This window comes from Lithobates pipiens, unplaced genomic scaffold (assembly GCF_037356315.1).
Source record: "Lithobates pipiens isolate NorthernLeopardFrog02 unplaced genomic scaffold, aLitPip1_a1.2 Scaffold_35, whole genome shotgun sequence".
Lineage (NCBI taxonomy): Eukaryota > Metazoa > Chordata > Amphibia > Anura > Ranidae > Lithobates > Lithobates pipiens.
The window spans coordinates 19,407,233-19,423,849 of NW_027507811.1; the positions used below are offsets into that span (position 1 = coordinate 19,407,233).

At 43.8% G+C, this 16,617-nt stretch overlaps 1 protein-coding gene across 1 annotated transcript in view; it reads right to left on the reverse strand.

Annotated features, from left to right (window-relative positions):
- Positions 1-16,617, reverse strand: part of LOC143955190 (uncharacterized) — a 69,743-nt gene that overhangs the window by 49,732 nt on the left and 3,394 nt on the right. Inside the window, 6 exon segments of the mRNA XM_077465280.1 lie at positions 1-1,825; positions 5,014-5,137; positions 5,226-5,408; positions 5,715-5,912; positions 15,046-15,216; positions 15,806-15,925. The exon segment at positions 1-1,825 is cut by the window's left edge and continues 738 nt beyond it. Of these exon segments, the coding sequence (XP_077321406.1) occupies positions 1-1,825; positions 5,014-5,137; positions 5,226-5,408; positions 5,715-5,912; positions 15,046-15,216; positions 15,806-15,901 (2,597 nt within the window). The 5' untranslated portion in view covers positions 15,902-15,925.

The window sequence follows — 16,617 nt, forward strand, 5'->3', positions numbered from 1 at the left end:
CACTCTGAACATGAATAAGGACAATCACCAGTGTGAATTCTCTGGTGTTTAACAAGATCTCCTTTATAAGCAAAAGATTTCCCGCACTCTGGACATGAAAAGGTAGTCTCACCTGTGTGACTTCTCCAGTGATCAAGAAGTTGTCCTTTTCGACCGAAACATTTTCCGCACTCTAAACAAGAAAAAGGACGCTCACCTGCGTGAGTTTTCTGGTGTTTAGCAAGTATATGTTTATTAATGAAACATTTTCCGCACTCTGAACATGAATAAGGACGCTCACCTGTGTGAGTTTTCTGGTGTACAAGAAGGTTTCCTTTCTGACTGAAACATTTCCCGCACTCTGAACAAGAAAAAGGACGCTCCCCAGTGTGAATTCTCTGGTGATTAACAAGGTCATTTTTATTAATGAAACATTTCCCGCACTCTGAACATGAATGCAGACGTTCACCTGTGTGAATTCTCTGATGATAAACAAGGTCATTTTTACTAATGAAACATTTCCCGCACTTTGAACATGAATAAGGACGCTCACCTGTGTGAGCGATCTGGTGTCTAACAAGGCTCTTTTTATAATTGAAAGTCTTTCCGCACCCTGAACATGAATAAGGACGCTCACCTGTGTGCGTTCTCTGGTGTACAAGAAGGTGTGCTTTCTGACTGAAACATTTCCCGCACTCCGAACAAGAAAAAGGACGCTCACCAGTGTGAATTCTCTGGTGATTAATAAGGTCATTTTTGTTAATGAAACATTTCCCGCACTCTGAACATGAATAAAGATGCTCACCAGTGTGAATTCTCTGGTGTTTAACAAGGCTTATTTTACGATTGAAATTCTTCCCGCACTCTGAACATGAATAAGGACGCTCACCTGTGTGAGTTCTCTGGTGTACAAGAAAGTATGCTTTCTGACTGAAACATTTCCCGCACTCTGAACAAGAAAAAGGATACTCACCAGTGTGACTCCTCTGGTGTGCAACAAATGTTTGTTTGTAACTGAAACATTTTCCACACTCTGAACAGGAAAAAAAAGGAAGCTCACCTGTGTGAGTTTTCTGATGATTTAGAAGGTCTGCATTATGTATGAAGCATTTCCCGCACTCTGAACATGAATAAGGACGCTCACCTGTGTGAGTTCTCTGGTGTTTACTAAGGTTTCCTTTACTAATGAAACATTTCCCGCACTCTGAACATGAATAAGGACGCTCACCTGTGTGAATTTTCTGATGATTTTGAAGGACTCCTTTATACTTGAAACATTTCCCGCACTTTGAACATGAATAAGGACGCTCACCTGTGTGAGTTCTCTGGTGTCTACCAAGGTCTCCTTTACTAATGAAACATTTCCCGCACTCTGAACAGGAATAAGGACGCTCACCTGTGTGAGATCTCTGGTGTTTAACAAGGTCTCCTTTACTAATGAAACATTTCTCGCACTCTGAACATGAATAGGGACGCTTACCAGTGTGAATTTTCTTGTGCCTAAGAAGTAACGATTTTTTTACAAACAATTTCCCGCACTCTGAACATGACAATGAACTCTCTTCTGTGGGAACTCCTTCATGGCTCGAAGAAGATTCCTTGGGAATAGAAGGATATATTGAAGTATCTGTAGTGTGAGATCCTATAGTCTTGGTGTGTGATCCATCAGAAGATTCCTCAGGATTAGAGGGATCCATTGATCCCCCCAATTGGGAAGGTCTGGGATGTATATTTGGAGTAACGGGATTTCCTCCTGGAGAATATTGTACAATGTTATTATCTTCTGCTTTATAATCTGGAGATACAATGAGATGTTCCTCAGAGGTATTCCGGACATTGTGTCCACCTGTTGGGAAACAATTTACCATTAAATGTTATAACCTTCCATTCGGGAGTCATATATGTTGGTCCTTCACCAAATAATCTATAAGAGCTCCGGCATGGATTTGGGGGCAATTCGAATAGAAAAATATGAATACAAACCAAGCAAAAGTGTCCAGAGCTCCAAACACAAAGTGCACAGTGCTATGTCTCTTCTGTTCTCGTGTGCAAAATTTTATTCCAGAGTCTAATAAAAATGTTCTCAGTGCTCCACACCACCCGCTATCCCCCACCTTCACATCGGAGAACTAATAGAGATGGACCTTTCATATGGTGTACAGTATCTCCTCCTCATTTGTCGGGAACATGACGTTATATTGAGGAATGGAGATGGACCTTTCATATGGTGTACAGTATCTCCTCCTCATTTGTTGGGAACATGACGTTATATTGAGGAATGGAGATGGACCTTTCATATGGAGTACAGTATCTCCTCCTCATTTGTTGTGAACATGACGTTATATTGAGGAATAGAGATGGACCTTTCATATGGTGTACAGTATCTCCTCCTCATTTGTCGGGAACATGACGTTATATTGAGGAATGGAGATGGACCTTTCATATGGTGTACAGTATCTCCTCCTCATTTGTTGTGAACATGACGTTATATTGAGGAATAGAGATGGACCTTTCATATGGTGTACAGTATCTCCTCCTCATTTGTCGGGAACATGACGTTATATTGAGGAATGGAGATGGACCTTTCATATGGTGTACAGGTTCTCCATCTCATTTGTTGGGAACATGACGTTATATTGAGGAATGGAGATGGACCTTTCATATGGTGTACAGTATCTCCTCCTCATTTGTTGGGGACATGACGTTATATTGAGGAATGGAGATGGACCTTTCATATGGTGTACAATATCTCCTCCTCATTTGTTGGGAACATGACGTTATATTGAGGAATGGAGATGGACCTTTCATATGATGTACAGTATCTCCTCCTCATTTGTTGGGAACATGACGTTATATTGAGGAATGGAGATGGACCTTTCATATGGTGTACAGGATCTCCATCTCATTTGTTGGGAACATGACGTTATATTGAGGAATGGAGATGGACCTTTCATATGGTGTACAGTATCTCCTCCTCATTTGTTGGGAACATGACTTTATATTGAGGAATGGAGATGGACCTTTCATATGGTGTACAGTATCTCCTCCTCATTTGTTGGGAACATGACGTTATATTGAGGAATGGAGATGGACCTTTCATATGGTGTACAGTATCTCCTCCTCATTTGTTGGGAACATGACATTATATTGAGGAATGGAGATGGACCTTTCATATGATGTACAGTATCTCCTCCTCATTTGTTGGGAACATGACGTTATATTGAGGAATGGAGATGGACCTTTCATATGGTGTACAGTATCTCCTCCTCATTTGTCGGGCACAATACACATAATACATTGGGTGGTGGGTTGGGTACATCGATGATGTTCTTGCTGTCGACAGTAAGGTTTCTCAGTATTTCTTTTACAGAAGGATGTGATGATCTCTATTTTGTACATGAGCAGCAAACTCTGTGTAACTAAATAAAAAATACCTCTGTATATGAAAGAGAGCCCCGGAATAAAAGAAAGAAAAATAAATAATGGAGGGCCGGGCATGACTCATGTGACTAGAGGAGGAATAAGGGGTTAAGGTTTGCAGTGTAAGGAAGGGAGAAGAGGTAGGCTGGGCGTAATGTTAAGGGGAGGGAGGAGCGCTATAAAGAGGGGAGGCGGGGCTTAAGCAGAGGAAGGTAGAACGAGGAGACAGCGGAGTTTCCCACCCACCATCACGATATTGGGGGGATTGTCTTGATGGTTTTCGTTTTGTTGTTGTTTGTGTTGTTTTCTTACAGATTTCTGGAACTCGCGTCGTCATAGCAGTGGTAGCGGCAGTGTCTTTGGTCTTTGATGGTGGCAAGAAAACTGATGTGATGGAATGGTGGGGGGGGGGAGCTCATAGGTGGTATGTGCCCCCTTTTGGTGTAGTCCTGTGGAAGGGTAGGCAGGAATACGGGAATGGTTGCACTGCGGGAAAGGGGGTTGTCTCCGGGCTGATAAACGGCAGGAGGCCTGTTTTGGTAAAGTTGGTCCCGCAGTGTACTGGTGGAAAGTGTTTAAGTGGAAAGGGTGAACTTCGGGGGGCCGTCAAAGACCAACAGACTAGGAGTAAAAATACTGTCGTGAAAAAGGTTGTATATATATATATATATATATATATATATATACATATATGTTAATTGAGGTTAATTTTACATTGGTTTAAAATATTATTTAATAAAAGGCTGCTATGGCCAGTTACACTCCAAAACTCCTGTGTTGCCTATTTATTTTGGTAAGAAGGTAAAGTAAAGGAAAGGGGGGGAAGGGTGTTTTTGGCAAATAGGTTGTCAAGGGGGAAAGGAGGATATCTGGGATACATTGGTCAAGGGAAACCTTGTTTTTAGAGCTGTGCGGATGAAGGACAGTCTTGTTTTAGATGACTATACCCAATATATAAATGAGGGATGGTGTGATCTTCCTGTGTGGAATCCCGGGAATACAGAGGACGGTGACATCTCTCTGGTGGGTTCCCATTACTGGATCCATCTATAGAAAACACACACACTGACTGAATACATTGTTTCTATGTGTTTATCAGATGATGGGGGATCTAGGTGGAGCCTCCGTACTGCTCTCTCCTTTACAATAAAGTCTCCTGAGCGCCTCTTGTGCTTCAGACTGTGGGGGTACAGACTGGCTTCTTGGACCTGTCTGTTCCTGCACCAGAGAGGTAAGCCACCAAGGATCAGGGTCCTGATGACCGCCAACCCCCCAGGACAAGGTTTGCAGTATACCAGGCCTGGTGAGTGGATCCTTCTGTGTTTTTTTTTCCACTGCTAGTAATCCATTACAACTAGAGATTAACAGCCCTAAAAGTAGTTCATTGCATGCAGTCCTAAAGAGACTGTAACGTGCACCACCGTACAGTTTGGGCCCCACAGTTATCCTGGAATACAGAGGATGGGGATCTCCCTGGTGGGTTCCCATTACTGGATCCATCTGTAGGAAACACACACTGACTGAATACATTGTTTCTATGTGTTTATCAGATGATGGGGGATCTAGGTGGAGCCTCCGTACTGCTCTCTCCTTTACAATAAAGTCTCCTCTTACCCGGTGATGTGAGGGGTGGCTGATTGTCCATCATGACGTCCTTGTAGAGATCCTTGTGTCCTTCTAAATACTCCCACTCCTCCATGGAGAAATAGACAGTGACATCCTGACACCTTATAGGAACCTGACACACACAATGATACAGTCACCATCCAGACACATCCCTTGTCTGTTACTGGATAATGTCCCAGAATTCCCAGAATCCTTCTCACCTCTCCGGTCAGCAGCTCCATCATCTTGATCATGACTTCTAGAATCTTCTTCTCACTATTTTTCGGGAGGGTTAGGAGCGTTGGTGGATACATGGTGATGGGGTCTTGTCTTTGTCTTGTGGACAAGCGGTGACGTCTCCTTGTATTCTCCTCAATAGATGACTTCATAACTACAGTACAGTCCTGTAATATACATCAATAATTAGTATATCAGAATCCTCCTCACCTCGACCCCAAAAGCCCTAGGCTTTTGGGGTCGAAGGTAGGGGAGATACAGTAGGGGGGAGGATAAAAAAATAAAGTAAGGATTATGGGGTTTTATTTGGGTGGGTGAATGTTAGAAGTAAGATTATGTATCTGGAAATAAATGTATGTATAACTGTATAACTTGTACTGTTATGAAAAGAATAAAAAAAGTACTGAATTAAAAAAAAAAATCATATATTCATAGAGTTAAGAATGATTAAACATTCCCAGGATCCTCCTCACCTCTCCAGTCAGTAGACAGACGATCTCCAGCGTGAGCGTTAATATCCAATTATAGAGATTATTGTTTTTCATATTTACATCATTGAGAAGCTGTTGATTGTCCATCATGACGTCCTTGTAGAGATCCTTGTGTCCTTCTAAATACTCCCACTCCTCCATGGAGAAATAGACAGTGACATCCTGACACCTTATAGGAACCTGACACACACAATGATACAGTCACCATCCAGACACATAGTTACATAGTAGGTGAGGTCGAAAAAAGGCACAAGTCCATCAAGTCCAACCTATGTGTGTGATTATATGTCAGTATTACATTGTATATCCCTGTATGTTGCAGTCGTTCTGGTGCTTATCCAATCGTTTCTTGAAACTATCGATGGCCCCCGAGACCACCGCCTGTGGAAGGGAATTCCACATCCTTGCGGCTCTTACAGTAAAGAACCCTCTACACCAGGGATCCTCAAACCACGGCCCTCCAGCTGTTGTGAAACTACACATCCCATGAGGCATTGTAAAACTCTGACATTCACAGACATGACTAGGCATGATGGGAATTGTATTTCCTGAACAACTGGAGGGCCGTAGTTTGAAGACCCATGCTCTACACAGTTTAAGGTTAAACTTCTTTTCTTCTAATTTTAATCAGTGGCCACGAGTCTTGTTAAACTCTCTTCTGCAAAAAAGTTTTATCCCTATTGTGGGGTCACAGTACGGTATTTGTATATCGAAATCATATCCCCTCTCAAGCGTCTCTTCTCCAGAGAGAATAAGTTCAGTGCTCACAACCTTTCCTCATAACTAATATCCTCCAGACCCCCAGGTTTTTTTTCATCCTAGATTCCCCCAGAGGTTCTCTCCCCCCCCCCCCAGTGTAGAAATTGCATTCATATTTTGCCACCCAAATGCATTATTTTACATTTTTCTACATTGAACCTCATTTGCCATGTAGTTGCCCACCCCATTAATTTGTTCATATCTTTTTGCATGTCTGCGGAGAAGTTATTGCCCTGCTTAGCTTAGTATCGTCCACAAATACAGAGATTGAACTGTTTATCCCATCCTCCAGGTCGTCTATGAACAAATTAAACAGGATTGGTCCCAGCACAGAACCCTGGAGGAGCCCACTACCCACCCCTGACCATTCAGAGTACTCCTCATTTATTACCACCCTCTGAACTCGCCCTTGTAGCCAGTTTTCAATCCATGTACTCACCCTATGGTCCATGCCAACGAACCTTATTTTGTACAGTAAACGTTTATGGACTGTGTCAAATGCTTTTGAAAAATCCAGATACACCACATTTATGGGCCTTACTTTATCTAGATGGCAACTCAGCTCCTCATAGAAGGTTAATAAATTGGTTTGGCAAGAACGATTCTTCATTAATCCATGCTGATTACTGCTAATGATACCATTCTTGTCACAGTACTACTTATGCCGCGTACACACGACCGGACTTTTGGACAGCAAAGGTCTGACGGAACGAGTCCGTCAGACAATTCGATCTTGTGTGAGCTCCATCAGACCTTTGCTTGCCAAAAATCCGGCGGACTTTAGAAATAGAACATGTTTTACATTTTTCCACCGGAACTCCGCCGGACCGAGAAATCCGTTCGTGTGTATGCTAGTCTGATGGACAAAAACCGACGCTAGGGCAGCTATTGGCTACTTGCTTATTCTAGTCTAGTCCAGTCGTACGTCATCACGTTCAAATCCGTCGGATTTTCGTGTGATTGTGTGTGGCCAAGTCCGTTCATTTGGAAAGTCCGTTGGAACTCCACCGAAAGTCAGTCGGAAAGAACGGCGGACCTAGTCCCTCTAAAAGTCTGGTCGTGTGTACGCGGCATAACAGTGAGCGCACAGGCGAGCAGGTGACATGGGATCCCTCAGGGCATGAAGTCTAAGGGCCAGCCGGTATTCTGCCAGGGACCCCCCTCACGAGGGTTTAGGCTTAGCTGCGTGCTGACCCAAGGTCACGACCCCCAGGTTCACCCCGCTCGCTGGAAGTACCAGAAGACACTGTCAGACAAGGATAGATGGATGAAGCAAAGGAGAGCCGGATAGGGAGCCAAGGTCAGGGTGGGCTGTAGACAACATAATCAGAACAAGCCGAGTCGGTACATAAGAGATCGGTTCACGAGAGGTCAGGTTAAGGCAAGTTCCACGAAGGGAGCTTAGAAACAAATGTTGCTCAAGCAACCAGAACTGGTCAGAGAGGGATTTAAATATAGAAGCACATGAGGGGCTGGACAGGAAGTAGCAGGAAGGAATCATATATTAAGCAGCAGGTGAGGCCGGCGACACCCATAGCTGCAGAGTGCAGCAGAGCTGAACACATAAAATATATAAAAAGAAGAAAAACCGCGCTATAAATTTATATTAAAAGAGCTGAACACAAGCTAGTGGAAGAACAGGTACCAGCTGGCCTACAGCAATAAAGGTGAGACACAGATAAGCTCAGCAGCTGATCAGTGACAGTACCCCCCCTCCTCTTACAAGGTCCCCCTACATGTCAGGGGGCTAGCTTGGAGGGAAATTTGGAATTAGGAATCTGGTCACCAAACGAGACATCGGTGGCAGGAACCCAAGACCTCCCCTCCGGACCATAGCCCTTCCAATCAATCAGATAGAGTAGCCTCCCTCTGGAGTCCTTGGATATTTCTTTAATCTCATACTGATCCATGGTATCAGCCACAGGAGTGGGGTGAGAAGAAGGGCGAGAGAAGTGATTGAAGACCAGTGGCCTAAGCAGGGAGACATGGAAGGCATTGGGGATCCTGAGATGAGAGGGCAGACGGAGCTTGAAAGCAACTGGATTGATCTAACGGAGAATAGGAAATGGACCAAAAAAGCGAGGGGTGAATTTCATAGAGGGCACCCTGAGTCGGATGTGGTTGGTAGAGAGCCAAACTCTATCAGTTTTATGGCTGGAAGCAGCTAGATGAAGATCCTCAGAAACTTCTTTCCAGATTGTGTTGAAGGACCTTTTGAGTTTCAGCTGCTGCTGAAAGGAGAGGAGAGGAGAAATGGGAACAGGAAAGGGAACAGATGGATGCTGCCCGTAAACAGTGAAGAAGGGAGATTTTCCAGAACTGGCATTGGAGTGATGGTTTAAGGCAAACTCTGCCCAGGGCAAAAGGTTCACCCAGTCATCTTGGTGGACTGAGATGAAGGCACAGAGAAAACGTACTACATTTTGATTGACACGTTCCGTTTGCCCATTGGACTGGGGATGAAGGGCAGATGAAAGGAGCTGGCCAAGGCTCTCCAAAACTGAGCAGTAAATCGAACTCCTCTGTCAGAGATGATATGTGAAGGCATCCCATGAAAGATCTCCTTAATGAAAGCTGTGGCAAGACTGGGAGCAGAAGGTAGGCCTGGGAGAGGAATCAAGTGACACATTTTGGAGAACTGATCCACCATCCCCAGATGACTGTAGAACCTGTAGAGGGGGGCAGATCTGAGGTAAAATCCATGGAAATACAATAACTGGTAAGGGCAAAAGCAACCCAGCAGCGGCAGACACGGATGATTAGTAAATAAACCGTACAAGCTTGAACTTATTCCTTGACATCCTTACAAAGAGAAGGCCACCAGTAATGACGCTGAAGAAAGTCACAAGTATGAGGTATGCCCAGAGTCATTTGCCTAAGCAAGGAGTTTGGGACGAAGTGCGGGAACTACAAAAGTTTTACCTGGAGGAGGCTGCGTAGACCGGAGCTGAGTAGTGGCTAGAATACGATGCGGAGGGATGATGGGACCAGTATCTAGGTGATTCTCAGAATCGTTGACATCAAACAACCTGGACAAGGCATCGGCTCAAAGGTTTTTGGCAACTGGACAAAAAGTAATGTTAAAGTTGAAGCAGGCAAAAAAGAGGGCCCAGCAAGCTTGATATGGGTTCAAGCGTTTCGCGGATTATAAATACTGCAGATTTTTATGATCAGTATAGATGCTAATACAATGGAGAGAACCCTCTAGAAGATTTCACCATTCTTGAAGAGCTAGTTTAATAGTGAGTAGCTCATGGTCCCCAATGGTATAGTTCTTCTCTGCATCAGAAAACTTCTTGGAAAAGAATTCGCAAGGCTGAGACTTGCCCTTCTGGGCCTGAAGTAGGACGGCACCGACTCCTACTGAAAAGGCATCAACCTCCAAAGAAAAGGGTTTTGTAATGTCCGGACGTAGGAGAATTGGGGCGGAGAGGAAGGCTGCCTTGAGTTTGAGAACCCAGAGCTGAGCATTGACCCCCTTGCGAGAGAGAGATGTAATAGGGGCTACCAAGGTAGAGTAGTTACGAAAGCGAATTGGTGAAGCCCAAAAAGCATTGGATGGCTTTAAGACCAGAGGGCTGGGGCCACTCAGAGATGGCCCGAAGTTTGGCTGGGTCCATGAGGAGGCCCTGTGATGAGATTATGTAGCCCAGAAATGGAACTTCTGTTTGTTCAATAGACATTTCTCCAATTTTGCATATAGACAATTGTCCCGTAGACGCTGTAGCACAGCTTTCACATGAAGACGATGGGCAATTCTGGTGAGAAAATAAGAATATCATCCAGATATACAATAACACAGACATACAGATGGTCACGGAAGATCTCATTAACCAAATTTTGGAAGACCGCTGAGGCATTGCATAAGCCAAAGGGCCTCACAAGATATTGTTAATGTCCGTCCCTGGTGTTAAAGGTGGTCCATTCGTCTCCTTCCTGGATTCTTATTAAATTGTAGGCCCCTCTGAGATCCAGTTTGGTAAAAACATGAGCACCTCGCAGTCTGTCAAAGAGTTCCAAAATTAAAGGAAGAGGGTATCGGTTCTTCACGGTGATGGCGTTAAGGCCCCTGTAGTTGATGCATGGATGGAGTGAACCATCTTTTTTCGCTACAAAGAAGAACCCGGCTCCGGCAGCTGAGTTCGATTTCCTGATGAAACCCTTTTGCAGGTTTTTCCAAATGTATTCAGACATGGCTTGTGTCTCGGGGATAGAGGGTAGACCCGGCCTCGGGGAGGAGAGGTCCCAGGTAACAGATCAATGGAGCAGTCATAGTCTCTGTGAGGAGGAAGGCGATCAGCTGACTTTTTTCAGAAAACATCTCGAAGAGACTGATATTGGGAAGACAATATGGGAGTTGTGGAGGTCTCAGCCAGAGGAATGGAAGGAGGAGGTAGCACCTTGGAAATACATTGTTGCTGACATGGAGGACCCCGAGCCAATACTTGAATTCTACTTGAAGTCTAGAATTCCAGTCAAGATGCGAGGAGTGTTTATGCAACCATGGAAGGCCCAGGATGATGGGACTGGAGGATTTAGACAGAATTAGGAAAGAGATCTCCTCAGCATGCAAAACCCCAATGCGTAAAACAATAGGAGGGGTTTTACACTGGATGGGGCTCATAGGCAAGAAGGAGCCATCTACTGCGGTCACGGAAAGGGGTATAGCTAAGGCAACAAAGGCAATGCCCAACTTGGAAGCTAAAGATTGTTCAATGAAATTGCTGGCAGCACCACGTATGCAGAGAGTTGATAGGCATTTTAAGCCCAGAGGATAGCCACGGGGAAAGGTGAAATGAGGGAAGCGGACAAAATTAAAGGATTGGTCTAGATCACCTCCCTCCGAGTGACCTAGGCCCTTGAGTTTCCCGAGCGGACTGGACAGGAGTTCAAAAGATGTCTTTTATCATCACAATAAAGTCACAAGCCCAATCCCATGCGTCGGGCATGTTTCTCAGGACTAAGCAGTAAAGGTGAGACACAAATCAGCTCAGCAGCTGATCAGTGAAAGTTTTCATTACTAAAATCTTGTATATAGTCCCTTATCATCCCCTCCAAGAGTTTACATACTATTAATGTTAGGCTAACTGGTCTGTAATTTCCAGTGATGTATTTTGGGCCCTTTTTAAATATTGGTGCTACATTGGCTTTTCTCCAATCAGCTGGTACCATTCCAGTCAGTAGACTCTCAGTAAAAATTAGGAACAATGGTCTGGCAATTACCTGACTGAGTTCCTTAAGTATCCTTGGGTGGAAGCCATATGGTACCGTTGATTTATTAATGTTAAGTTTCCCAAGTCTAATTTTAATTCTGTCCTCTGTTAACCATGGAGGTGCTTCCTGTGATGTGTCATGAGGATAAACACTGCAGTTTTGGTTACTGAAGCCCCTCGATTCCCTCGTGAAGACTGAGGAGAAGAATAAATTCAATACCTTTACCATCTCCCCATCCTTTGTAACCAGATGTCCTTCCTCATTCTTTTTGGGACCAATATGATCTGTACTCCCTTTTTTACTGTTTACATATTTAAAGAATTTCTTGGGATTTTTTTTTTGCTCTCCTCCGCTATGTGTCTTTCATATTCTATCTTAGCTGTCCTCATTGCACCCTTACATTTCTTGTTGCATTTTTTTAAATAAATTCTTTCTTTAGAAACAAAAAATATATAACATAGGCATTTGTTGCATTCTTTATAAAGTCTGAATGCTGATGATGATCCCTCAACCTTGTATTTTTTGAAGGCATTCTCCTTTTCTTTTATATGCATTTTTACATTGGAGTTAAGCCATCCAGGACTTTTGTTCGCTCTTTTAAATTTATTACCAAATGGGATGCATTGGCTAATGCCCTTATTTAATATGCTCTTAAAGCAAACCCATCTCTCCTCTGTGTTCTTTGTTCCTAAGATTTTATCCCAATTTATGCCTTCTAGCAAGGTTTGTAGTTTAGGGAAGTTGGCTCTTTTGAAATTCAGTGTCCTTGTATTCCCCTTATGTTTCCTATTTGTGTGATTTACACTGAAGCCAATTGACTTGTGATCACTGTTACCTAAATTGCCCCATATTTCCACATCCGTGATCAGGTCTGTATTGTTGGTAATCAGTAGATCCAGTAACGCTTTATTACTAGTTGGTGCGTCTACCATCTGACCCATAAAATTGTCCTGCAAGACATTTAGGAAATGGCGAGTCTCCCCTTCCTCCCTCGGGTTAGGGGGCCTATAGCATACTCCCGGTATGATTTTCCCCTTAGCTTCATACCTTTGGAGCTCTACTCATAAGGATTCCACCTCCTCCCTAGCTCCCTTTGTGATGTCATCTTTCACATTCACTTGTACATTATTCTTGATATATTGGCATACCCCTCCCCTTTTTTACCCTCTCTATCCTTGCGATAAAGGGTATACCCTTGAATGGTTGCCAGCCAATCATGAGATCTGTTGAACCAGGTCTCTGAAATTCCCACAAAATCCAAATCCTCCTCGTACAACAGTATCTCTAGCTCACCCATCTTGTCCGCCAGGCTCCTGGCATTGGTGAACATGCCACGTAGTTTAGACCAGTTGCATATTATCCTCTTATTGGGTGTTCCAAGATTTCAACAAGGACTTGCTACCATACTTACCTTGGGTTTATGTGCTTTGGTCATCCTACCACTAATGCCCCCAATACTGCCCTCTGGAATATGTTCAGCGCTGACTATCTCTACCTCTGGACCCTCCCCCCATTGCCTAGTTTAAAAACCCCTCTAACTCTTTGGCCATTTTCATTCCCAGCTGATCTGCACCCTCCTCATTTAGGTGCAGTCCATCCCTTCTATAGTACTGGTTATCAACTGAGAAGTTGGCCCAGTCCTCCAGGAACCCAAACCCCTCCTTACTACACCAGCTCTTCATCCACTTGTTTACTTCCCTATACTCCCTCTGCCTTTCTGGTGTGGTTCGATGTACCGGTAGTATTCCTGAGAATACTACTTTGGAGGTCCTTTTCCTCAATTTAGCTCTCAAGTCCTCTAAAATCGTTCTTTAGGGCACTCTATCTATCTATCTTTGTCATTTGTGCCAACGTGCACCATGACAGCCGAGTCTTCCCCAGCCCCTCCCAGTAATCTGTCCACCAGATTCATGATGTGCCGAACCCGAGCGCCCAGTAGACAACATACAGTTTGGCGCTTCAGGTCTTTGTTACAGATTTCCCTCTCTGTTCTTCTAAGAATTGAGTCCCCTACCACCAGAATCTGTCATTCCTTTGCCTTAGCATCCCCCCTCTCACTGGAGGAGTTCTTCCCACGGCAGCTAGGAGAGTCCCTCATCTCCAGCAGTGCTGGTCCCTGACTGGTTTCACCAATGTCACTCAATGCAGTGTACTTATTGGGATGCTCCAGCCCTGGACAGGCCTCCCTGGCACTTGCCCCTCTACCCTTCCTGACTGTCACCCATCTACTCTTTCCTAGTGCCTGCACCTCTTTGTCTCCACCCTCCTCTGTGCTGGACACTGGCGGCACCTTCCGCGTACGTTCCTGGCTCTCCTTTAGTATGGAGGGACTTCTCAGTGCTGACAGTTGCTTCCCCAGATTTAGAACCTGGACTTCCAAGGAAACAATGTGCTTACATTTTACACAGCAGTATTCACCCTCGATCGGATGATCAAGGAACGCATACATGCCGCAAGATGTACAACGAGTCGCCTCTCCACACCCGCCGGGCATCGTACCTATTAAATTTAATGAGGATTTTGGATTATACCCCATCCAAATGACCTAACAATTAGCTTCCTGACACTAATACTCAAGAAGAAACTACACTAATACTCAAGACAATACACTAATACTCAACAAGACAATACACTAATACTCAACAAGACAATACACTAATACCCAACAAGACGATACACTAATACCCAACAAGACAATACACTAATACCCAACAAGACAATACACTAATACTCAACAAGACAATACACTAATACCCAACAAGACGATACACTAATACCCAACAAGACAATACACTAATACTCAACAAGACAATACACTAATACCCAACAAGACAATACAAATGTTCGATGGGAGCTTGTTGTCGGAAATTCCGACCGTGTGTAGGCTCCAACAGGCATTTTCCCTCGGAATTTCTGACAAACAAAATTTGAGAGCTGGAACTTAAATTTTCTGACAACAAAATCCGTTGTCGGAAATTCCGAACGTGTGTAGACAATTCTGATGCACAAAAATTCCACGCATGCTCGGAATCAAGCAGAAGAGCCGCACTGGCTATTGAACTTCATTTTTCTCGGCTCGTCGTACGTGTTGTACTTCACCGCGTTGTTGGTGATCGGAATTTCAGACAACATTTGTGTGATTGTGTGTATGCAAGACAACTTTGAACCAACATCCATCGGAAAAAAAAAAAAAAACATGGAATTTGTTGTCAGAATGTGCAATCGTGTGTATGCAGCATGATACTCAACAAGACAATACACGTGCACTCGCAGAACCTATGTGCACTCGCATTTTTTGTCTGTTACTGGATAATGTCCCAGAATTCCCGGCACCGCTCACCTCTCCTGTCAGTAGCTCCATCATCTTCTTGGTGACTTCTAGAATCTTCTTGGCACTGGTTACCTCTGCTGTCAGGCAGTGAGGTGGAGGCACTGTGATGGGTGATGTCCTGGGAAGACGGCTGCTGGGTGTTAATGGATCACCAGATATTCTTCTCACTACTTTATAATCCTGAGTAAAGAAAGAAATGAACACATTTTTCACTACAGACCTCCCAGAATCCTCCTCTCCTCTCCGGTCAGGTCTGTGTTTTATTAATAGAGATAAGAGTGATGTCATGTGACCTCCCAGAATCCTCCTCACCTCTCCGGTCAGGTCTGTGTTTTATTAATAGAGATAAGAGCGATGCCATGTGACTTCCCAGAATCCTCATCACCTCTCCATATATTATGAGTACTACTGTATCCCTTCAAGTGATATATTGTTATTGTTTGTTTTGTTTTAAATCTTTATTAAATATTATATTGATTTTAAATCTTACTAGTGCTTTTTCCATTATCAAGTACCGATATAGTCCAATCCATTACATGGCCGAATGGAACTACACGTGGGTTTGATGTGAGCAACTACCCGGTATTTCCATTTAAGCCCTCCTTTTTCTTGAAAATCATCACCTCTCCAGTCAGGTTTGTTTTTTATTAATAGAGATAAGAGTGATGTCATGTGACCTCCCAGAATCCTCCTCTCCTCTCCGGTCAGGTCTGTGTTTTATGAATAGAGATAAGAGCGATGTCATGTGACCTCCCAGAATCCTCCTCACCTCCCCGGTCAGCAGGTAGATGATCTCCAGGGTGAGGTCCAATATCCTTTCAGCCATGTGATTTTGGCCCGTCTCCATCTTCACTGATGTGGTCATGTGATCTATACAGGACTCTCTTCTCTGTAGACAAATAATAAACTGAGAATTATCTGGACTGTGATGGGATGAAAAATTCCCTTTAAATAACAACTCCTACCGAAATCTGGGGAAGAGTTAGGACTTTTTTCAAGGTATTATTCTGTGTCTTGGTTGTGGAGATTTCCTTTGATTTGATTTCCTTTGACTTCCTGTCCAGCATGTATCCGGTCTATAAACCAGAGGCTCTGGATGAACAGTTGGATAATGGTTCTATATTTAGGATGTATCTGGTCTATAAACCAGAGGCTCTGGATGGACAGTTGGTCAAATGGCTCCTATATTTAGGATGTATCCGGTCTATAAACCAGAGGCTCTGGATGGACAGTTGGATAAATGGCTCTATATTTAGGATGTATCCGGTCTATAAACCAGAGGCTCTGGATGGACAGTTGGATAAATGGTTCTATATTTAGGATGCATCCGGTCTATAAACCAGAGGCTCTGGATGGACAGTTGGATAAATGGCTCTATATTTAGGATGTATCCGGTCTATAAACCAGAGGCTCTGGATGGACAGTTGGATAAATGGTTCTATATTAAGGATGTATCTGGGCTATAAACCAGAGGCTCTGGATGGACAGTTGGATAAATGGTTCTATATTTAGGATGTATCTGGTCCAGAAGCCCTGGATGTATCTGGGCACATATTAAAATATAACCCTTGATAACAGTGT